This window comes from Trachurus trachurus, assembly GCF_905171665.1.
Source record: "Trachurus trachurus genome assembly, chromosome: 9".
Lineage (NCBI taxonomy): Eukaryota > Metazoa > Chordata > Actinopteri > Carangiformes > Carangidae > Trachurus > Trachurus trachurus.
This window is the reverse complement of record NC_139895.1, coordinates 28,358,844-28,382,665: the sequence shown is the minus strand read 5'-3', so window position 1 is coordinate 28,382,665 and position 23,822 is coordinate 28,358,844. Positions and strand designations below refer to the sequence as shown.

At 43.7% G+C, this 23,822-nt stretch overlaps 2 protein-coding genes and 1 long non-coding RNA gene across 7 annotated transcripts; 1 reads left to right on the top strand and 2 right to left on the bottom strand.

The window, feature by feature from the left end:
* Nucleotides 1-357: 357 nt before the first annotated feature.
* Nucleotides 358-7,657, bottom strand: izumo1 (izumo sperm-oocyte fusion 1). 4 transcript variants are annotated; one of them, XM_083979480.1, is made up of 11 exons: nucleotides 7,521-7,657; nucleotides 7,092-7,190; nucleotides 5,900-6,170; nucleotides 5,675-5,749; nucleotides 5,396-5,479; nucleotides 5,299-5,319; nucleotides 4,966-5,055; nucleotides 4,550-4,677; nucleotides 3,819-3,975; nucleotides 3,061-3,229; nucleotides 358-2,716 (listed from the first exon to the last, which is right to left on the bottom strand). In XM_083979480.1, the coding sequence occupies exons 3-11, from the start codon at nucleotides 6,138-6,140 to the stop codon at nucleotides 2,659-2,661; spliced, it is 1,023 nt and encodes a 340-aa protein (XP_083835606.1). In that variant the 5' UTR covers nucleotides 6,141-6,170; nucleotides 7,092-7,190; nucleotides 7,521-7,657; the 3' UTR covers nucleotides 358-2,658. The 4 variants fall into 4 exon arrangements, with proteins under 4 accessions (XP_083835606.1, XP_083835608.1, XP_083835607.1 ...); XM_083979482.1 differs by having other exon boundaries at nucleotides 7,092-7,159; nucleotides 7,521-7,629; XM_083979481.1 differs by lacking the exon at nucleotides 7,521-7,657 and adding an exon at nucleotides 7,471-7,512.
* On the top strand, nucleotides 7,537-19,166 carry LOC310991650 (myogenesis-regulating glycosidase-like). Of its 2 annotated transcripts, none has more exons than XM_083979477.1 (6): nucleotides 7,537-7,674; nucleotides 9,304-9,811; nucleotides 10,753-11,284; nucleotides 13,035-13,839; nucleotides 13,916-14,022; nucleotides 16,206-19,166. In XM_083979477.1, the coding sequence occupies exons 2-6, from the start codon at nucleotides 9,534-9,536 to the stop codon at nucleotides 16,551-16,553; spliced, it is 2,070 nt and encodes a 689-aa protein (XP_083835603.1). In that variant the 5' UTR covers nucleotides 7,537-7,674; nucleotides 9,304-9,533; the 3' UTR covers nucleotides 16,554-19,166. The 2 variants fall into 2 exon arrangements, with proteins under 2 accessions (XP_083835603.1, XP_083835604.1); XM_083979478.1 differs by having other exon boundaries at nucleotides 7,669-7,726.
* A 2,207-nt stretch (nucleotides 19,167-21,373) lies between these two features.
* LOC310991547 lies at nucleotides 21,374-23,822 on the bottom strand. The gene is made up of 3 exons (XR_014595633.1): nucleotides 23,714-23,822; nucleotides 23,309-23,416; nucleotides 21,374-23,206 (listed from the first exon to the last, which is right to left on the bottom strand). It is a non-coding gene; the product is annotated as an uncharacterized lncRNA (long non-coding RNA).

Below are 23,822 nucleotides of genomic sequence, written 5' to 3'. Positions count from 1 at the left end.
TGTTGAGTTTCACTTGTTCATTGATAACAGCTGTGTGAGGGGGCGGGGACACCGCGGCCCCGCCTTGGTTTCCAAAGCAGGAACAACGTCACACGCGGAACAACCAAATATGGCGCGGCCGCCACTCCTCATATGGACACTGACGTCAAACCTGATTTTCCTACCGCGCACGTGGTCATTTGGGGTTATCCCGTGTTTTTGTGTTGAATGACGTTATGCTGAAACGCCCCCCTCCCCTCCCTCTCCCCGCCTGAGCCGACAGCCCTCAGAGGAAAAGGGTGAAGGCCGATTTCTGTTATTTGGGTTAGATTAAATCTGAGCCTCTCTGGCCCCCTCGCACATTAAAGTAACTGTTGGCCTAAATGGATTCTCTCTGTGCCCAGCATGTTATCACTGACCTCGGGGACAAGTCAAATGTTGCACTCATAAAATGTCAGAGCAGATTTGACTTTTTTTTTCCTGCTCTACTGGGAAATCTAAATCACCTGAGTCTTCCTCCTCTGTGATATTACAGCCTGCTGACAAATGAATCAATTCCTGACAGAAAACAGTTGCAGAATGCAAAGACAGAGCCGTTGTCCCTGATAATCCTATCACACATCCATAATCTAACTACTTGCACTTTGAACACACTCATACTTCAAGAATAAGGCGATATAATTTTATTATTGTTAGGAAATCCCATGAAAATACCAGTCATTTTTGTTGTATTAATAATTTGAAAATGACAGATTACTCATTATAAAGTTACTTTGAGAGGTACAGTTAATGAATCAGCTCTCATGATGTCATGTTGTCTCGTTCCTCGACCAAAAGTCCCTGTAGTCCCAGTTGTCTTAGTTTCACTTATAATAAAAGCTGGGGGCTTACATGAACCTCGCATTTGTTTTTCTTTTTGTTTTTTTGTCAATTTAAATTTGAGGGTTCCTCATTGAGAAGGACACTGTATCACCTTCTCTCTGCTGTCCACAGGATTCGTCGCCTTACAAACAAGGGGATACATGTATTCATTATGTGCAGTGTGGGATATGGGTTCTTAAGGTGTAATCTGACATCTGTGTCTTCATTTCCTCATAACCCACATTCAGACTCTGCCTTCCTTCCCACAGACGTCTCCCACTCAAACCTCTGACTCCACTTTCTTCATCTTCCCATTTCCGCTGGTCCCACAGCACTCTGTCCCACTCGCGCCCTGCTGAGGCTGCAGTTTCAGTCCACAGCAGCACACACACATACACACACACATTAATGTGAGCAGTTCATTGTGGCTGTCAGCAGAATCGCTGAGCATGCATTTACTGTAGCCTAAACTGACACTGTAGGCCCAAACACATATATTAAGTCACGGTGAAGCAATGAGGCTAGTTGAATTGGAAGGCACTAGGCAGTGACGTGAGCTTTTGTCTTTGTGAGGGTGTCTTAAATTACGCTCTCTCTCTCTCTTTCTCTTTCTCTCTCTGTCTTCTCTCGCCCCCATCGCAGCAGCCTGACAGGAAACAGCAGCGCACGCACATCCTGTCACCATCCATGAAGGCCTCAGCCTCCACACACTCACCCCCTCACTACAACCTTTCTTACCCTTGTCATAGCTCATGACCCGGGCTGACTTCCTGTGATCCAAAAAGTTCTTCAGAATTTACCTCAGAAACCCTGAGACTTGATCAACGAGTCCAGAGGTGAGGTAGTTACTAATTCCCGGATGTGGTGTCTCATCCATAACAAATCACTTTCGTTTTGATTCAGTTATGTGTAAAGAATGTGCTACAGCCTGTTGTGTATGCAAAGTACCGTGGATCCTCTATACTGCTGCTACATACACAACACTGACCTGACTTGATTCAAAGAGTTTTCCCTCTGTGAACAAGCCGGAGCGCTCCTGTCGATGACAACAATGACCTCACCCATTCACAGGGAATCAGTCTTTCGACATCAACACGGGGCTAGGTGCTCGTAGCACTCACACTCACACACACACCACAAGAGCCAAAAAAGGCAACGGTGTGCAAAAATATGCCGAGTCTTGACGAGGAAACCGTGACAGAACTTGTGTAAACAGAGGCGACTATTTTTGAAACAGAAGCTGCTTATGTCATCAAAAACGCACAGAGCGGACAGACAGACGGAAGCAAATGATGTCAGTGATCTCAGTGTTGTCAGTAGACAGTCACTTCAGAATGATAAGAAAACCACCAGTTTTCAATCACTTCCCCCTGCTCTGTCTGTCTCTTTGAATGAATGTATGAGTAAATAAACATTAAGAGAAACCCAGATGAAAACATCTACTGCTGGATTTCACCCTTTCACATCAACCCCCTCCTCCCACTGGGGGATTATCCAGGATTAATTGGATGTCTGGGGCTATTAATCTCTGAAAAACACTGTAATCCGGGAGATTTACCTCATCCCTGATTCCTCTCATATACGTCCATGTGACAAGGCCATCTCCCCATTCAGAGGAAACGTGTCCCTGCTGGGGTCAGATCAATGCTGGTGCATAATGTTAGTGAGTGTTTTTTTTTTTAGTCTCTCCATGTGAATTGTACACTGAGTTTAGTGTTTTTTCAAAAACAACATGTTTATAGAAACCCCTGCCTCATTCAGCTCCATGTATTCTCATTGCCATGGAGAATGTATCCAACAACAGGGTGAAATGTACAACTACTGCACCGGACAGTATCTCAGCTCCTGTACTGCTCTCCGCTGGCTCATCATCATTCTAAAAAAACAACAACATAATCATACTAACCTTTAGTCATAGGTTCACACAGTAAATACCACAGCTAATTGTTTGTACAATATGTGTAAGCCCCTGTTGATGGCTGACATAACTTCCCAGAAGAAGTGATGCTATGATGCTACAACTCAATACTGTTCTCTAAAACAATAATGATCAGATTTTTTTTATCCATTGTCGTTCCACAGGAGATACTGTACAAACCTGAGCTATACAAACTACATGACAGCTTGAGACGTTTGGTATCACCTCTTTTACCTCAACCCTTCCTGCTAACCTCTCATTCTCTCTTTCTACCCCCCCACCACCCACTTACTGACACTCACCCCAGGATGACTGTGAGGCCCACGCTCGCCATCAGACCCAGAGCAGTAACCATGGCAATGACTGGCACCAGCATGTCCTCGCGAGGTTGGAAAGGTGAGTACTTGTCTCCATGAGGCAGAGAGGGCAGAGTGACGGGGGGTTGGCGAGGTGGGTCAGGCAAAGGAGAAACTGTGAGGAAACAACACAAAGATCTGTTAACAACATGAAAACATGTCAGCAGAACTTTCATTTAGGTAATTTAGCAGCTACTGTTGGAACTGTATGCAGTTCTTGATCGGTAGTGGTTGGAAGAGCCTTTTGTACGGTACTTTTAATTTTAATATATAGCATGTTTCCATAAGAGTAGGCTAAACCTAATGTGCTTTTCTTAGAACCCATAGAACAATAGTGTATATAACATGTTTAGAAGATACAATTTTAGAAAGAGGGCCACCCACTGTCTTGACACTGCCCCAAACATACTCGACTTACGTAGCACGCCTACTTGGCCTGCTTAGTGAAATAGTGTTACGACTTCCAGTAATTGCTATTGAACAGGTCTGACCATGGATCCATGGGTCTGACAAACATCTAACAAAGTCCTACTACCAATAGGGCGTCAAGTTGAAACACAATTGAAAGAACAGAAACCACAGACACTCACATCAACACAAAGTGATTGGAACCCTTACGATGAATTAGACTGGGACATCTGTCTAAAGGTGTTTCAGTGTGTGTGTTCTCTTTGATGCTGACTGTCCCTGAGCTCTGACTTAACCGTTGAGCAGGAAAGTGACTTGGTAGAGGATGGTTCCATCGTGACGGCGCAGAGAGCAGCGATATGTTCCTTGCTCATCCAAACGCAGCTGATTTAACACCACTGACGAGTCGTGCGTCACCACCAAGGCTTTGAAATCACTTTCATCCAGCGGCTTCTACAAATTAGGAAGTGATACTTGCAAGTTAGTGGGTGAAAAAGCTGGCAGACGGTCAATTTACATATTCACCATGACGCTAAATAAAGAACATACTGGTATCAGGAAGTGGGCAGAGAGGTACGTTTGTAATTAAATGTTGACTTTCAGTAGTTAAACCATATCATTGACTTTAATTTTCTCCCCCTCTCTAGTTTGTGCTTCCCCTCACTGTCTCTCTGTCTTTTCTGATCTGCCACAACAACACTCATTCAGTCATCCTAAATGTATAATTACTGCCCCCAACCATTCCTTTCCTCTTGACCCAACCAGAGGATACAGCAGCCCACCCCAGTCTGCTTATGTTAGAGCATTCTTCCTGCTACGAGGGAGTTTTTCCTCTCTGTGAGTGCTTGCTCATTGTGGGAACTGTTGGGTTTCTCTCTGTATTTATTCTTAGGCCTTGACCTAACTCTGTTAGTGTCACACACATAAAACTGATTTGACAACGTGAAGTAGCTATAGTTTTAAAGTGACAATGATTCACTACTTATGCCACTGTCATTTGAGAAAGAAACATGAGAATTGGAGAGACCTTTTTACTTCCTGTTTGTCCAGGGGCCCAGGAGTAGTGGTATTCTGGTTTTCCCAGCAGAAGTCGATGCCATGGAAGAAAACAGTTCAGCACTGCCTGGCCTCCCTCCTCAGCCTGCACTGGGTACTCTGGAGAGAAGGGGTACGTGTGTGTGTGTGTGTGTGTGTGTGTGTGTGTGTGTACGTGTGTGGAGGGGATGCTTCATTCATTTGCATCTGCAGTGCTTGAATAATCTTTTTTCATTAGCCTTGCACATGGACAGGCAGCAGCAGTGCCTCCTTGCTTTAGAACACATTTACACACCCATGACAGCACGTGTCCATGTGCCCTGAGGAGACTGGTACATACAGGTGCACCCCCCCTCACCCAACCACCAACATGAGCATACAACACAAAAAAGCAACAGAAAAATATACCACCGCAGTGCTGCTGGCCGGTGGGTGAGTGACAGATGTAGGTCTTGTAACGGCAAGAGAGGCAATCCATTACTCTTCGATTCAGAAGCCCTGAGAACCACACACACACACACACACACACACACACACACACACACACACACACACACACACACACACACACACACACACACACACACACACACACACACACACACACACACACACACACACACACACACACACATGTATACACACGTGTCCCGTAAAGACACAATCTATGTATAGAGCAGCATGTGTCTGTATGAGGGTTTACAGCGCTGGAGGTGGCAGAACTGGACAGAAGAAACTTACCACACTTGTTGGGGCACAATCCTATGGGAGAGACAAATGAATGATCTGAGATTGACATATTTTGTACTTCTCATACTTTGTTATTCATGCCAATTACCATGAGGGATGAAGCCATCTAAGTGTTTCTCCAATATCCTCCTGCCTTTGTCCATGATCTGAATGGCTTCAAATGTTACAGACCCTTTAAAAAGAACAGAGAACCTGGAGCACACTGAGTTTGCCTTGGAAAATGTGAAAAAAAAGGTAATGTAAAATGTAATGTGTCACATGTCATGTTGTACATCCGGTGATTGGTGCGTTTTCAAAGGTTTCCAACTGCTGTGTCTGCTTTTGGATCAGATAGTTAGAATGAATGATGTATTTCTGTGATTCTCACCAGTGCGGGGGGTTTTCAGAAATCCATCAAATTCACTCTGGTACTCAGTTCTGGCTCTGTACAGAGTGGTGGGATCTGAGCAATGAGAAACAATCAGTCGTCTTTTACACTTCTTACACATTTCACTCGGTATTAGAGAACAAAGTGACTTCAACCAGATCATAAAAAACCTTGGAGATTTAAGTTCAAGTCATGTCATATTGTGCTACCATGTCCTGTCCTCACCAATGACGCCCTTTCGCTGCCGGCTGGTCTCTCTGTAGGTCTCATAAGCATAGTCACAAATCTTTTTCATTTCAATCTGGTCAGCCACAGATGGAGCGGACAGCACCAAGTCTTCGTGGAGGAGCCTGACCCTGCGATCACACTGCAGACAGGGCTCAGCTGCAGGCGCACAGCAGAGCAGACCGGCCAGCAGCAGCAGCAGCATATCCCTCTGCAGCCTGAATCTCCTGCAGATGAGCATGAGTCACTTTGGCTCTTGTTGCTGCAGGCCCTGAAACACAGTTGCCAAATTTCATTTCTGCTACACACACACACCACTATTACTGTTACTGTAACCATTATCACCACTCCTACTACTGTTACATTTACGGTAATAGCCTACTATTCTTGAATCCCAGTGTTACTCCCATTTCCCATGTTTCTACTTTTAACATTAGGCTACAGTTTCCATGGCCAGATAACACATTAGTCAAAAAGTTTATAAGAAACACTCACAATGCCCATGGCTGAAATTAACAATTATTATGGTTATTGATTTACCAGTCTTTTATTTTTCAGATTTGTCATTAAATTGAATTGAATGAAAAGAAATCAGTGGCACATGCCATTCACAGTTTCCCAAAGTCCAAGGTGATGTCATCAGATAACTTGCTAACAGTTGAAAAAACCAACTATGACAGCCTAAAAAGAAAGAAAGAAAGAAAGAAAAGAAAAGAAAAATCACCATCTACTCTCAATTCAAAAAAAGGTAGTGAATATTTGATGATTCTCCCATTACATGCATAGCCTATTCACTTACATAATTGCTGTTATGAAAAAACTACAATCAAATTCCGGCGCTGCTTCTTCTTTCCAGCTGCCTAATGTTACTACCAGTGGGCTAGTACTTACTAATACTTGGTATTATAGCCATTGTTGCTCCTTCAACCACTAGCCTATCAGGCCTAGTGTCTAATTCAACAGTAAGTTAGTGCCTACAAGCCAACTGATGTGTAGCTATATATCTATCTATGGATGTTCAGTGGAACAACGACAACAACATGTCTGCAGTGCTAAAGGACATAATGGGAAACAGTGGAGTGCTCGCTTTAGCAAAAGCGCACACGTTCATGGTGTCATGTAGCCTGCTGCTGCCACCCAGTGGTCCAAACACTGTTACAACCACATTGTTATCTGCTCTGGATGATCTCACCCCTGGAGTTTGCTCAGGAGAAGTTGTGCAACGTTGTTCCGGTGCCAGGTGCAGGCAACTGTCAGATTCTGCCGAAAAACAAACGGTAAGAAAACGACCCTAGGAGAAATAATAACGATAACAACAGTTACAAAAATACAGTTATTAACATTTTCCTGGCGGTATGTAGGAAGTGAGGAAAAATAAAATACCGCAGATCAGCCCACATCTTACGTTTGAATTGTTTCCATGGAAAACGGTAACTAAGGTGAAGGTGTATGTCTTGCACGGTAGTTTAAAAAACCTTTGTTAACATGTTGTAAAAGTATATTCATCTGCAGGCAGGTCACAATGTTAAAGTTGTTGTTACTGATAATAAATGTTGATTCAAGAAGACTACCTTGTATTTACAATACATTTCCCAGGAGTCAAGCGAAGGGCGTCGCCTACCGTATGAGTGACACGTTCACGGACCAGTCCACCTCGAGGTCGTCCGTTGGGGGCGTGGCCGTGAAACTTCAAACGGCCCCGCAGCTGCGCAGTAGACACTGCGCTCCCAGCTCCAGCTGTAGCTCCACATTGACCCCAGCAGACAGATGCGGAGGTGAGATAACTCTGTTTTTTACGGCCGCAGCGCTGAAAAGGGAGATTTGAAGGTGCGTGGGTGAAGTGTCTGACTCGTGTGTGGGGTAAAGAAACAGAAAATGTCGCTTCGACGTGAGAACAAGACCGTTTAACACAGTTCGTGACAACCGGTGCAGCCGGTTAGTAGCCTACTAATGTCCCGACACAGCGTCAACAGCCGTCGACGAGTTCCACTGTTGTTATCGATCAGGAATTGGGAATGTTTGGATACTATGTAACCTACGTCACCGTGACTCCGGTGTAGCCTGTAGGAGATTGTCTGTAAGCTGTTTGTGTCTGCTGTCACCATGACATTGATGTCACATGTCATTGTCAGCTTTACATAGTTTTATATATTTGGTACAACTCACGTGAACATACAACAGCAGTGAGGGGGAGGGGAGGCGCTGTGAGAAAACGAAACGTCTCTGCAGGGAGCAGGCTGAGGCCGGTCTGACCACACGGCCGCTCTCTGCTGCTGCAAAGAAGCCTATTTACACCTCCCATTGCAAACCAGCAGAAGTGGACTGGTCTGTGGTCAGTGCCAGTGGTCACACCGTCCTGGAGGCAGAAGGTCCTAATGCACCTGAAGACTGCCACATTACCTCTCATTGAAAGGCATGAATTCAGCTGCATGGCTTCAAAGAGCCACAGTATCATTATGTCTATGTAGTAACCATTATTAAAGTAAGTGCTGACAAGAGTGGTCATCCCTGTGTTCCCCACTTCAATGTGACCGGGGAACATAGAACCCCTTTTTTTTTGTAGAAAAATGTTCCCCGCTTTCCACAGGACCCGGGGAACATGCAAGTTTTGGTCCCACACCTGGAAGTGGAGTTGTGACTTTGCAGATTTTTGCCTATTTTTGAGAGAGAAGTTGAGTTGTGACTTTGAGTGAGAAGTGGAACTGTCCCATTGGTTGGGTTTAGACAATGAAGAAAGGAGTTGGTTAAGTTTAGTAAAAACACCAGACAGGCCAGGTAGATAGAGAGAGTCCAGATAAGTAGAGTGTTGGAACAAAGCAGCAGAGTTTTAGTTTGTGTGTGTGCTACTAAATGCATGGCTGATAAAGTAAAGTGGGACAGCATCTTATTAAGGAGATGTGAGTAAGCTGAGCTGAAGACATGCAGCAGCAGCACTGGTTTCAACACATTAACCCAGTTTTTGCAGGGTTTGCACTTGCAAGAGTTCCTGTCTTTGCTGCTGCAATGCCACTAACCTCCATCTGAACCAAATAAGCATGTGGAGCCGGAGCGTAATGATACGTGTGGGGAGGATAAACAGGGTTCTGTTGTGGATGATTGGCCCTGTATCTGAAAACTGTAGGGTTACATTCAGAGCTGCAATTGATTGATATGTTTAATCACGTCCTGGTTGCTCTCGCCCGAGGGATAGCTGTGATTGAACAATGCTGACATGTTGTCTGAAATATCTGATGGTTGCCTGTTTTTATGGATTCATTAGTTGTGTGTGGCTGCAGCCTGGCCTGGCTAGTGGCTACCTGCTATTTAGCAGATTACAGCTGATGTGATATTACAGGTTTTGTGTGCGTGGATGATATTTGTGTTGTTGAAGTGAATCTTGACCTCTGCTTTCATCTGTGTCGCAGATTTGGAAAACTCCACCCACATTCAGAAATGGAGACGCTGCTAAAAAGCACCAGGTAGACTCACGCCCCCCCCTTCCCCCCTCTCCACCTCCACCTCCACCTCCCCTGCTGTAAGTGAGAAAATCACTTCTAGATCTTTTCACCGAGGCTGTCGGCCGGTTCACTGCAGCTGTCCACTCCTGCCTCTCCTCCTCCTCTGAGCACCCCCACCCCTGCCTGCAGTCTTCAGTATGTATCAGATCATCCCAGTGGCTCCTGGGGAGCAGCAGATGGCCGGGGGCGCCGGAGCCTCTCCGCTGAAGAAGAAACTGGGCAACGAAAGCCGACCCCTGGTGATGGCGGGGATGCTGGGCTGTGTGTTGGTGCTGGCCGCCGTGGTGGCCTGGTGCTACTACTCGGCGTCTCTCCGTAAAGCGGAGCTGCTGAAGACCGAGTTGTTGGACCTGGACAAGGAAGGTTTCATCATTCGTAACCAGGCGGGGGCCGTCATCTTCAATATGACATTCAGGTGAGCTCACTGTCCTCTCATATAGTTGTCCATCAAATGGCAGAAAAGTATGATGGATGCGAGACTAAGGTAGTAATAATAATAATAATAATAATAATGGATTACATTTATATAGAGCTTTTCTATTGTTACCCAATACCCAAAGCGTGTACAGCAACCATTATTCATTCATACACATTCACACCGGTGGTGGTAAGCTACGTCTGTAGCCACAGCTGCCCTGGGGCAGACTGACAGAAGCGTGGCTGCCAATGTGCGCCAAACGGCCCCTCCGACCACCACCATGATCATTCACACGAGGCAAGGTGGGTAAGGTGTCTTGCCCAAGGACACTACAACAGAGACTGGGAGAGAGCGGGATTCGAACCGCCAACCCTCTGGTTATTGGACGATTCCATAGAGAATACAATAAAATAGAAGGTGTCAGGTTTAGAAAGATTTTTGGTAAGAAATGAAGATAATGCTGCCGATGCTTTGGCCATTTTAAAACAGAAAACACAGATTGATGACAAAAAGAGGAAGTGAAATACTCTTACTGTTCCACTTTAAAAGTGACAGTCAGCAAAACATGGCTAACAATAACTCTCTAACATACATCAGTCTCTTGGTCCCAGCACTGTTTTTTATGTGCTGAGCCTAAACAGACAGCCTGTCTACAACGTGTGGATGGATAATGCAAAGCCAGACGAGTCAGACACATGATTACACCCTGAGGGAAGACCGATTTAATCACATCCTCTCATCGACAGGAATAGACAGAGCATGCCCAGGATGTGCAGAGAAATACAGTAATTGAATGGAGCTTAAAATATTTTCATGCCTCTCATTTCAGTTATACAGGGGTATGATTTGCTGCTAATAATACTCGCTTGGCTCATGCTCATGCTGTGCTGAACCAGTTCCTTTGTGTTTTCTTCCCGTCCATCCACAAACCATTCTAGGTCTGGCACACTGGACCTGGACTCATGCACAAAAGAGGGACGAATTCTGAGCTGCACTCGGTCAAATTCTGGCAAGATCAACTTCTTTATCGAGACGGTCCAGCTCAAGGACACAGTGATGTGTTACCGTGTTCGCTGGGAGGAGCTGCAGAGTGAGCAGGCGGTGGAGCACGCCATGGCCTACAATGAGTCCCACTGGTACGGAGGGGCGGAGATGGCAACGCAGTACTGGCCCATAAAAATCCAGGGGGAGGAGGAACCACGGCCTTTCATCACCAGCGACGTGTACTCCAATAGGAATGCTTTTGGGGGAATCCTGGAACGCTATTGGCTGTCATCTAACGCAACCGCGATCAAGATTAATGACTCGGTACCATTTCATTTGGGCTGGTCGGAGAAGGACAGGACACTGAGGTTCCAGGCCCGGTATCAGAACTCCCCCTTCCGACCAGCAGAAGAACAGCAGGCCTTACCTGAGCTCAGCTACAGAGTGTGTGTGGGCTCAGATGTGACATCTATCCATAAATACATGGTGAGTGTACTGTTGTTGGCATACTGTGTATTTTGCTGGTCAAATCACCCATCCTCTTAACATATAGAAAACTTTCAGTATTAATTTATCTGCAGTGTAGCCAAGTTGTTTTTAAGAATGATCTTTTAAAACTAAAGATAAGCAATAAAATAAGAATAACTTTATTAATCCCCTAAGGGAAATACATTTGTCTGTCATCTACCATTTGCAGAAGAATTAAAAAGCCCGATGGCTGTGGGTAAATGCTGTGAAATTAGTAAATTACCTGGATGACATTGGGCATCGAACATTCCCTCATTGAACATTTTTGGGGAACTGCCATGGGAACAGTTGCATTGACTCTCAGATGAATGTATTGACAGCACCTGGAATGGATCTGTTGGTTCTCCTCCAGGAAATCTGTGGTGCACTTAGAGACTAAGGCCAAGTTCCTCTGCCTGTAAACTCCAATACAACGTAACAAAATTAAGAGCAGAATTGGAGAGAGACGACAGGAATGACCTTAGAGCCGAGCTGCAGTGTTGGCTGGTATTAATGCTGATCTGATATGACATCATCATGATGTCTTAACTGCTGTGAAGACAGACAATGAACCAGTAAGAATTCTGACTGTTGAAGTAATTTATCAAAACCACCAAACAGTTTCTGGTCTTAGCAGGAGATGAACCTCCCTGTGTTTTTGATTCTGCTGGATTTTGCACTGTTTGTCAAACACATTTGAAGATACACTGCCCGTCCCCAAAACAAAGTCACGCACTCTAATATTAGACTGCCTTTAGCTTTGATTACGGCACGTGGCATAGTTCGAATAAGCTGTCACAACATTTATTTCCGTCCAGAGTTGCAGTCATTTTTCAAAGATTCTCAGTGGGGTTCAGGTCTGAACTCTGTGGTCACATTGGACCACATTTCTTCCATGAAGAAGATGGTTCCCCACTCTCCTTCCAGTTTGTAATAATGTGTTGGACAGTTCTTAACCCACTAGTAGTCTCCTTAGATGTTTTATTTGCTTGATGCCGATAATTTGACCCCTCTGAAACAGATTAACATCTTCTCCACGACCACAGGATGTGTCTTCTGACGTGGTTGTATAAGAAATGAGACTGCATCAGTCTGGGTTAAATAAATTGTTGCCAGCTGAAACATAATCATCCATGGACCATGCAGTAATTATCCAATGGGAGGCTCTGACCTGTTAGCTTAGTTAAATCCAAGGGGTGACTGAACTCTGTTAAACTGCCACTGACTTTTTGTCTGAATTTAAAGATGAATCTAATGTAAGAACCATGGACTTACACAGCACTGCCAAACCTTTAATCCCTGTGCGGTGGTATTTAAAGGAATAGTTCAACATTTTGGAAACTACTTGCTTTGACATTGAGATTTCAGTCAGCAGTCTGCTCAATATGGCACTATGACTAAACTTGAAATGAAGGGGACAGGCTCTGTCCCCATGGCTCTGTCCAAAGGTAACAAAAACAAACTAACTAACAGCACTTTAAAGCTCACAAGTCATTAGTCAACATGTTATATATTGTTTGTGGGGTTATGTGCAGGACTATTGTCAGCAGGGAATGGTGGTGTCTTCTAGGGGCAGGCTAGTTGTTTCCCTTTGTTTTCAGTCATTATGCTAAGGTAGAGGGTAGAGGAATGTATGTCTTTAATACAAATGAGCCTAATAGAAGAGAGAGACAAACCTTTTGAACAATGAAAAACTCTGTGTGTGCTCTGTATATGCATTTTTGCACAGGTACGTCGGTATTTCCCAAAGCCAATCAAGGTCCCGTCCACTGAAGTGTTCAAACAGCCAGTGTGGTCAACGTGGGCTCTCCACAAGTCATCTGTAACTCAGGAGAAGCTGCTGCGCTATGCCGCCGACATCACAGAACATGGCTTCTCCTGCTCCCACCTGGAGCTGGACGACCGCTACACCGCAGACTACGGAGAGTTTGACTTTGACCCGCAGAAGTTCCCCAACGCCAGCGGGATGTTCGACAAACTCAGAGAGGACGGGTTCCAGGTGTCGCTCTGGACACATCCCTTCATTAACTACGACTCCATTAACTTTGGCGTGGCCGTGGAAAAGGGCCTGTTTGTCCGGGAGCCGAGCGGCGAGCTGCCGGCTCTGGTCCGCTGGTGGAACGGTATCGGAGGAATCTTGGATTTCACCAACCCAGACGCCAGAGAGTGGTACTCCTCCCACCTGCGCATGCTCAAAACCCGCTACGACGTGACCTCGTTCAAATTTGACGCAGGAGAAACAAGCTACCTCCCCCAGCAGTTTAGCACCCTGGGCCCACTCTCTGACCCCTCCACCTTCACCCGCCGCTACACGGAGATGGCCGTACCCTTCAGCGAGCGCGCCGAGCTGAGGGTGGGCTACCAGAGTCAGGACATCTCCTGCTTCTTCAGGATCATCGACAGAGACTCGGTGTGGGGTTACGAGCTCGGCCTCAAGTCCATCATCCCAACCGTTCTGACCATCAGCATCCTGGGCTACCAGTTTGTCTTACCTGACATGATCGGAGGAAACGCATACCCCAACCGCACCACAGGTACGACCCTCCACTACATACAGAGAGTCTTAGACCTGGTCCCGTTCTACCCTCTGATGCCTGCTTTGTCTTTCAGGTAACAATGGTCTGCCGGACAGAGAGCTGTACATCCGATGGCTGGAGCTGTCAGCTTTTATGCCTGCCATGCAGTTCTCTATCCCACCCTGGGCATACGACAGCGAGGTGAGCAGCAGATTAGAGGATACGTCTTCCAGTTGGAAAAAATGTTTTTACATGATGAGATGTTTTCTGTTATTCCTGTGGTTCAATTATATGATAAGTGTGTAAAACACTGTTCTTTAAAAAAAAAGTTTCTTTATTTTACTCAATAAAGGTGCATTTCAAGCCTAAATTGGCTGCCAACATTGTAAATAGAAGTTTATATTATTGATTAAAATACAAATGTTTTGATTGATTGATTGATTGATTGATTGATTGATTGATATCTTTATTTCGATCATGTAAACGACAATGTAAAAAAATAAAAATAAATAAGATAAAATAATAATATAATAAGTGAACAGCAAAAATGTATACACAAAAAAAAGTAACATCTCATAAGCAACGCAGTTTACATGAGCATAAAGGAGTAGGAAGAAGTATAAACTTATCTAATCCTACCCCTATAATTTTAACTATATGTTCTAATTAAACATTTTACACATTACACATTTTAATCCAAATAGTAAGTAAGTAAGCAAACACCTTGTGTGAATTATTCAATGTACCTCTGGAGAATAATTTCTTTATGTCTCTTTTTAAACATGATTACACTCGAAATGTTTTTGATTTCAGTACTCATATTATTCCACAGTTTTACTCCACAAATGGTGATACAGAAACTTTTCTTTGTTGTGCGAGCTCTACCAACCTTTAGATTTGATTTCTCTCTTAAATCATAACCTTGCTCTCTTTCGTGGTAGCAGATAGTTCCTTGCTTTATATAATACTTGGGCTGTTTTATGCTCCACCAAATCAAACAATTTTAGAGTTTTAGATTTCCAAAATAAGTCATTGGTGTGTGCCCCATAATCAACCCTGTGAATAATTCTCGTTGCTCTTTTTTGCAGTATGAAAAGTGGCTGAAGTGCAGTTTTGTATGTGTTTCCCCATGTCTCTGTACAGTACTCTAAATAAGGAAGAATCAGTGAATTGTACAGAATATAGAGTGATTTATGATCTAGGACATGCTTTGCTTTTACCAAAACTGAAATGCTGCGAGACAGTTTAGATTTAGATTTAGATTTTGAATGTTTGAGTGTTATAATGTGAAATACTGTATATGTGGGTGGTTTTGTTTGGAAAGCATGATGACTAATTGAATCATAATTAATTGCTTAAAGGGATAGTTCACCCTAGAATGATATTTCGCTCATTATCTACTCACCCTCATGTTGACTAAGGGCTGGAAGAATTTTCAGAGTCCACCGTCCCTTCTCTGAGTTACAGGGGGTCTTGGCGTAGCAGTGCATTTCAATGCAACGGTTGCAAAGGGACACCAGAGCTCTTCGTAAAAAAACACACACAAAAAAACATCCAAATACCTCCATGATGCTCGTATGTAATGTCCGTCTTGTGCTGAAGCCCCAAATTGCGTAATTGTCCGGAAAAAAATTAAATAAGTCCACATTCCAAGCATGTTTGTAGCATTAGCTCCTAGTGTCTGTTGTCCGGCTCTTCCGCTGCCAGCACGCATGCGCAAGGTTCGCACTGAGACCGACTCGCTTCCTTGTTTACCCCGGCGAAGGACTAGAAGCAGTCCGTAATAGCCTGCCTTGCACCGGGACAACACTTTTTCGTGCAATTTTGGCCTCTTAAAACATATTTTAGCCATGGCTGAAGATTTTGATGTCGAGGACGAGCTGCATTTCTTTGGAAGGAAGCGAGTCTCAGTCGGTCTCAGTATCAGTGTGAACCTTGCACATGCGCGCTGGCAGCGGAAGAGCCGGACAACAGACACTAGGAGCTAATGCTACAAACATGCTTGGAATGTGGACTTATTTAATTTTTTTCCGGACAATTACGCAATTTGGGGCTTCAGCACAAGACGGACATTACATACGAGCATCATGGAGGTATTTGGATGTTTTTTTGTGTGTGTTTTTTTACGAAGAGCTCTGGTGTCCCTTTGCAACCGTTGCATTGAAATGCACTGCTACGCCAAGACCCCCTGTAACTCAGAGAAGGGACGGTGGACTCTGAAAATTCTTCCAGCCCTTAGTCAACATGAGGGTGAGTAGATAATGAGTGAAATATCATTCTAGGGTGAACTATCCCTTTAATGGTGTATATGTACACAGAATGTGGAACCAGCCTTCATGCTGTACACTGATGCTAACTCTGTATCTTTGTGGATTCCTGTGCAGGTGGTCCAGATAGCACAGAAGTTCACCGAGCTTCACGAGACCCTGGTGGCTCCCAGGGTTCTTGAACTGGCGGGTGAGGTTCTCGATACAGGAGACCCAATCATCAGGCCCCTTTGGTGGATCGCCAATGACGACGAGGCGGCCTACAAGATCGACTCCCAGTTCCTGATAGGGGACGATCTGATGGTGGCCCCGGTGCTGGAGCCAGGGAAGCAGGAGAGGGACATTTACCTCCCTGCAGGACGCTGGAGAAGCTACAAGGGGGAACATTTTGATAAAGGTCCCATTTACCTGACTGACTACCCCGTGGACCTGGATGAGGTAGCTTACTTTACATGGGTTCACTGAAAACTTTTCAGAGTGAAAGACACATAAACTCACAGGCACACACGCACACATGCAGTATGCACATATACATTCTTGTGAGCACACATGCCAAGAAATAGAGGCAAATGTTTGTTTTTCAAAGGGAAATGACCACTAGGGATCTGTTGCCCCAGCAGAATGTGACTTTTGGTAAAGATTAAGCTCACGTTTACTCTGTCCTGCCCTTTATCTGGACTTCCGCCTGCAAATTTGAACCGTCCACCCAAAGAATTAGATTGTTCCATCCTAAATCTGATCCTCATCCTCATGTGCCTTCCACAGCCAATAGTGAAACCGATCTCAGATTGTATCACCACCACAGTCTTCCACCTAATGGACGTATAGATTTACATTTTTCTTCAAAGCCTGAGTCCTCTAGCTAGACTGGTTTTGGTTTTAGTGAGAGTTGGATTTATTTTGCTTCTGTGTGGCCTGTATACCTGGGCAGATAAGTAAGGGACCGGTGGACAGGGTTGGCCATTCAACTGACCATTAATATGAATATGCACTCTTGAGTTGGACAGATGCACCTGAGTTTAGAGGACATGTCCGACCTTATGTGACTACTGCTACTGCTGAATTGTGATTTTACATTTTTAACTACCTGTTAAAGCAAACGTGCATTAATGAGTAAAGCTAAGCTAGTCTTATATTTATTTAGTTTGATCAACACTACTCATTTTGCTTTCTTTTGATTGATGGATGTTGTCTGAGTGTATATATACTGTAGTAAATGAATGTGACTGGGTTTAGGTTACTCACCTGTACTAAAACACTACGTGATCAACAGGCTGACTGTGAATTCTATGTCAACTTTTCCCTGACCTGTAGTGCCATTCTGTCAATGCAGTGCCAAAATGTCTGGTGTGTTTTATTTCTATTTAAATTCACAGCTCAGGGTAGATTTAAAAAGAAAAAACACTTGTTAGATTAATTTTATTGATCCACAGCAAGACGTAGATTTATTATAACTGCTGCTGGTTTGCCTTGTTAAATAAGAGACGCCATATTTTCCTGTGCTGTCAATGTCTGCCTTGTGACTTTAATTTGCCTTATCAGATGAGCTAGAGTATGCCAGCCTTAGCACAGAGAATTGTTATGGGAGTAGAGCATCTTTGGTGTTATTAGAATGCTCTTAGTGTAATCCTTGTGTAGCTTTCCTGCACTCTTGATGCCACCAAAAGATGGAGCCAAAGTTAGAAATGTTGCAAAGCTTACACAGTGCAATTAGGGCAAATTTAGAATACATATGGAGACAAAATGACAATGCCGCCATATTTTCACAATGCTTTTATATTTCATAGTTTGTAAAGAGATCACAGAATGCACAATTCAAAAGCTGACATGTGCTTTAAAGGGAATTGAGAGGTATTTTGCCAAAGCACTTTTTAACAAATGTATTGCATTTTCCGTATGCATAGATGAACTAAACAGTATGGTCGATGTTTTGTGAAGAGTTTCCAAAGGCATCAGAGGAATGTGTAACCCTAAACATCACCAAAGCTAAAGTCAGATATTTTCTTATGACAACAACGATATGCTCAATCTCACACTGCTTACATTATATCTATATAACTGAATTAGGATCGTATTTGTGGTTCTCAGAACCGTCTATCTGCGTCAGCTGTAGATTGACTTAAAGGTTGGGTTGGAGATCTTATTCTGGATTCTTTACTAATCTGCTAGAAATCATCTTAACACCCAATTGCAACTGAGTAAATAAAGGCTTTTTCACAAAAATGAACTTTAAAAAATCACTTGCCTGGGAAACGAACAAGCCTCAAAAAATACCATCCAATCACGTACAATGTCACGTTGTAGTTGATTGGATCGTGATGTGTCAATCAAGCTACCGTCTTTCTCCCACCTCTCGTGTGCGCGATCAGAGTCTTCACCTATGTCCGCGGAAAAGCCACACTCCAGTCTGATGGCTATCATTGTAGCTCTGGTAATGCGCATTGAGTGTCTTCACCTACGTCCACGGAAGGTGAAGGCGTGGCTTCAGAGAGCAGTCTGAGGAAAGGGGCTGGGACTTTTGACTTGCGTATTTTCAAAATGTTGCCTGCTAGAGCCGGTTTTCCAGAATCTCCAGCCCTACCTTTAATTTGCCTATGAAGACTGTTTGAATGTCAGTATTTCCCACCTGTAAAAAGAAAGTGAAACCCGGGGCTGTCTCTTTAAAAGCAAAGGATATTTCGGCAGGCCCACGCATCAGAACAAATAAAGATTGAGTCAGATTCCTGTCTGATACAGAGCAAACCAAATCTTCATGTTATGCATCTGAATTTGTTGCGGTGCTGGTTGGCCTTCGACCTTTCTGAACCTTGCACAGCAGCATGCTGCAGTGGGAGTTTTAAAACTTAAAAAATTTAAATGACTCAACATCCAAAATCTTCTTGTCTGCTTGGATACTCCTCAGGATCAACCACGTCCTCCACTGATTTCTTTTCATGATTATTCATGTTTTATGCCCTGTTGTCACTCCTGTCTCTATTTAGGCCTTCATGACTAAGCTATTTTTTTTGTTTTTGTTTGCTGTAATTGGTGTGTGAAAGGCAGAACTGAAGTGATTAAACAGTTCAGTCATTGATCAGATTGTGTGTGTTGTAGTCATTTACTGCTTTTACATATTGATGATTTTTTTTAATTGTACAAATTTGCTAAATGAGAAAGTGAAACATTCTCAGCTGAACTGCACAGCAGTGTTGTGTTTTACACAGCAGTGAGGTTTAAAGCTATGGGGGTACACATACACATTGCCCATGATGTTAATGAAGGAGGTAACTTACCTTTGAGGGACAGGGCAGGTGGCTGGATGTGTAACAACAGGTGTAATCCATGGAGGTGATCTGCCTGCTGTCAACAGTCAGGCTGCTATGGTGATAGTTCACTTCTATGTTTCATGGCACACCATGTGTTACTAAGGGCGCACTCACACTAGGGCCAGTTGATCCGTGCCGTGCTGAAGCCCGAATGCCCCCCCTCCTCTGTCCCCCGCTGGCCCGCACTCACACTGCCTCGAACCCAAGCGTGCTGAAGCATGGTTGCCTCCGACACACACGTCATCACGTTGATATACCAACACGGCGGATGCGCTCTGACTGCACAAAGAACGGCGCGTTGACCGGTTGTCATGGTTATCTTGAAGTTTAATCAAAGCGACGTTAACTAGCGATGTTTACGGCGCGACGTAATCGTTAAGTGACTGTTGTTTACATGCGGTTGCAGACACGTGGTGGAGAACGAGCCCGCAGCGTATTACGTGCGCATTCCTGGCCAAGCGTACCGTGCACAAGCACACCTCTCCCAACCGTGCCGGGCCAGGGAAGTGTACCGTGCTCAGGCACGGAACGCTTGCACTCACACCAGCAATAGAATCCGGACTTTAGGGGGCAAACGTGCTTGGGCACGGTACGATTGCCTAGTGTGAGTGTGCCCTAAATACCAGTCAATATTAAAGCAGATATCAGTGGAATGTTTTTGTTAATATAAGTCCTAAATAGTCATATTTTCCGTCAGCAATCACTTACATGAAGTATTTCAGCCTAAACACGAGTCTCTCCGTCACTCTGCTCTGCTGTAACCCGAGGAGAAAATTTTCCTTGTGGGATACAAGTGTTATCCAATGAGGAGAGAGAACGGCATGAAGGGCTGTGTGTGCAGCCAAGGGATGCGCGTGAATGTGGTGACGTAGCACGAGGACCAATTGATGCCTGACAAGGGCGGGGGCTGCTAACTCATGGTGCGTTCAAAGAAACTCGTACTTTGTGTTTTTCCTTCCTGTGAAGTCATACCAGTTCGATCTGGTACGAGTTCACGGGTCGGAAGTTACGAGTGGCCGTTATAGGGAACTTTCACAGATAACAGGATGGTAAAAACACGAGCTACGGGTTACCTGGAACGCTACCAAGTCGTAGTTGTGACTTGAAGCTGTAACTTACGGTTTCAAAAGCCTGCCTTGAACGCAGCATTAGCCGAAACGGCCGTGAAGCTGATATCTGCTTTAATCAATAATGACTTGAGTCATAAAGCGTGTTCAACACTTCTTCTGGTCAACATTAACTGACGGTGACAGTTTTCAACCACCAGTAACACGAGGTGGCACTGTTGTAATACATAGTTGTTTTGCTTGTCGTGTGCCAAGGTACACATGTACGTGTGTGCAGCAGCCTTCATCGATGCCAATGGTCTCAAGCTGTTCACTGATAAACAGGTGCCAACTATGCGCCAGGAAATGGGGCTGTGCACCGCCAAAATGTACTGAGCAACTTCATGGTAACAGACATGAAAACTGGAAAATAAACTGTGTGATTGTTTCCAGGATAATAATCAGGTCACCTTAAAAAAAAAAAAAAAGGTTTTAAAAAAGTTAAAGGGAGTAGGCCTGTTTAAAAAGGTGGGTTTGCACAATACGTTATGAGAAACAGTGAATGCAAACATCAACTATTCTTTCTAGAGATCTCCACTAATCCCTCTTTAATGTTCCATGTTTGTGCAGAATTGAATATGTATGCCTACCTAGTACAGGAGATGTGAGTGGACTTGAATTAATCAAATTATGAGCTGGCACAGTGTGTGTCTCTGAGTTAGGAAGAAGTCGAAAAATACTTTATCCAAGATACAGCGATGTGTTGTCCTAGTTTTCTCCTCCATCAAGCTGATGTCTCCGTAACACTGATCCAAATGTACACAAACACAGTTAATGAAAATGTATAAATATAGAACATATCTTTGATGAACAAACATTTGTCACAAAAACACAAACACTGTCCATGATAGCCATGATAATCTTTATTATCTGTCCAGCTGTGCAGCATGTCTGTTGCCCTTCAGCCTGTCAAACCCGAGGGTTCAGCTTCTTCCCTCACATGTGGGTGCAAAGCTAACAATCACAATACCGATCACTCGGCCCTCTTGCTCTCCCACACACTCACAGTCTGCAAAAATTACTCACATTAATTGTAATTTTATTTGGACTAAAAGACAAAACATCCCCAAACTCCTACAGGATGATTCACTAATGTGAAATAACATTAAGCTCTTAAACTTAATGGTGTATTAAGTAATGATGACGATGAAATTTTGCCAAGCATCAAAACTGACTCTCCACCCTATCAGCAGTGAGCACCTTCCTGCCCCACCCAACACATATGCCCAAGTGGCATATATCTGCTGTCAGCCAGGAAAAAATATAAGAAAATGGCTTCATTAAAATAAGACATCCTCTATCTGCCTCTGCTTTGCACAAATTGCACATCTCTCTCATTTTTCAACAACATTAAAAACAAACAAACATAATGCTCACTCTACTTTAAAAGATCCTGACATTTTCAAGCTGATATGCATTTACGACCTTTCTGTTCCCTATTGAAAAACCCTGAAAGATGCCTACAGTCTAATTCGGTATGTTTTGGTGGCTCAGGGCAGAGATATGCTGGTTGGGAGGGGCAGTAAGATGTTCAGTGATGATAAACAGAGCGTGGGCAGTCAGTTAAGATGCTGCATTTAAATATATGCACTGATGCACTTCACTTCACTTTCGATTTTTATGCACCATCTTTACAAAACACAAGGCCTTTACTAATGGTGCTGATAAAGAATAAAGGCAGTGGGGGCGATGGTTGGGAAGGAGACTGGGGGACTGGGCTCATCTTTGTGGCCCAACAGTGGGAATGGTGTTGTTTCCCATACTATCGAAGCAAGCCAAGCTGATGCACTCTATGATTTCTTCTCATTATCACAGAGGAGGAACATAGGGGGTTACACTTACTCACTGTTTCCTGATCAACTGGTATTGATTATAAAATAGACACACACTTCTATATTCCTTAATGAAACCAATGATCAATAATTTTGTTAATTAGAGGAAGCAATTTATTGGACTCCTTTAAGGTCTTGGTGACATTTAGGGCTTTTAACCATACACATATTTTCAGATTGATACAAGATTCAAGAATTTGTGGCCTAAATTTAAATCTATGCTGTTCTGTCTTCTTTTGAGGTCTTAAACATGAGGACACTGGGATTCTTCTTTTTTAGTGCAGGTAACATCTTTGCTGTAACACAGAGGCAAAAACTAAAAACTGTGTAAATGACAAAACCTAACTAGTATTAGAATACTGGAATATTATGTTGTTATTTCGTCACAGAAGTTCATAGTTTCTCTATGAGTCTGCAAGGAAGCATTTCACATTGGTGAGTGTTAAATTAACAAAACACATCAAACAGGAAATCCAAAACACGAATGTCTGTTAGTCTTTGTTAGTAAACTTAATAGCCATAGATAATAATGGCTTCATAACAACGCACTATTTTGCTGCACTTGATAGTCAATCATACTGTAGTTTAATTTAGTTAACTATAATAATTAAACTGAGATGTAATCTGTCATTGGTGTTGAGTCATACAAATCTGGTAAAAAAAAACAACAACAAAAAAAAAACAGGAAGAGGGTCAAATATTCTCAGCTGTAGTTGCTGCAGAGCCTCAGAGAAAGAGTGTGGTGATGGCCGAGGACAGCAGCAGGAGGACTGCACTGGAACCAGAGACCAAGGCACTGTTACACAGATCCCCCTCACAGCAGTGCATGTAATTTAAACAGTTTATTCCTCTCCGACAGCCCTTTGTGGTGAGACCTGTAGAACACAAAGTAAGAAGAAGCTCAGAAATTCACCACAGCAATATACTAGCTCTAGTATAGTATAGTATAGTATCAATCATTGTGGAGGACAACATACCCGACTTTTCGAAGGAGAAACAGCGGTCCAAGACTTCTGGACAAGTTGAGACCCGTGTGCAGAGCATAGGGTTGGGAGTTACACACGCGTAACATTTTAATCCACATGCTATACAGAAACACAAAATACAAACACACACTTTAGGATACACTATGTCACCTTTGACAGCACCAATGAAAATATTCCCCCAAGACAACATGAAACATGAGAGTCACATGCCAACAAGTGTTCAATTACAGTTCATCTTCTTGAACCCTTCTAAGAGAACGTCAAACAGCTTTTTAGATGACACTGTGGAACTGTTGTAAATTGTATTTCCAAAATCATCAGTTTAAAAAATAGTGCCTTATTTTTTTTAATTTATTTGTGTTGCACTGTGTAGTCAAGGCCTGCAGCTGTACTCACCTGTGGACAGAATGGTAAGCAGGATCAGAGCGCCATACAGCCGCATCATGAACAGAGAGACAAAAGTCTTAATCAAGTGAGAGGAGATCGTTTAAGAAGGTGTGAATGC

What these genes read in the sequence shown, in the direction of transcription:
- izumo1 (XM_083979480.1), bottom strand. Translation starts at nt 6,140, where the DNA reads ATGCTCATCTGCAGGAGATTCAGGCTGCAGAGGGATATGCTGCTGCTG. An exon ending in ATTGTGCCCCAACAAGTGTG is followed by an intron (nt 5,056 to 5,298) that starts GTAAGTTTCTTC and finishes TGTGGTTCTCAG; the next exon opens with GGCTTCTGAATCGAAGAGTA. An exon ending in AGTCACTTTCCTGCTCAACG is followed by an intron (nt 3,230 to 3,818) that starts GTTAAGTCAGAG and finishes GTTTCCTCACAG; the next exon opens with TTTCTCCTTTGCCTGACCCA.
- LOC310991650 (XM_083979477.1), top strand. Translation starts at nt 9,534, where the DNA reads ATGTATCAGATCATCCCAGTGGCTCCTGGGGAGCAGCAGATGGCCGGG. An exon ending in ATCTTCAATATGACATTCAG is followed by an intron (nt 9,812 to 10,752) that starts GTGAGCTCACTG and finishes AAACCATTCTAG; the next exon opens with GTCTGGCACACTGGACCTGG. An exon ending in CATCTATCCATAAATACATG is followed by an intron (nt 11,285 to 13,034) that starts GTGAGTGTACTG and finishes ATTTTTGCACAG; the next exon opens with GTACGTCGGTATTTCCCAAA.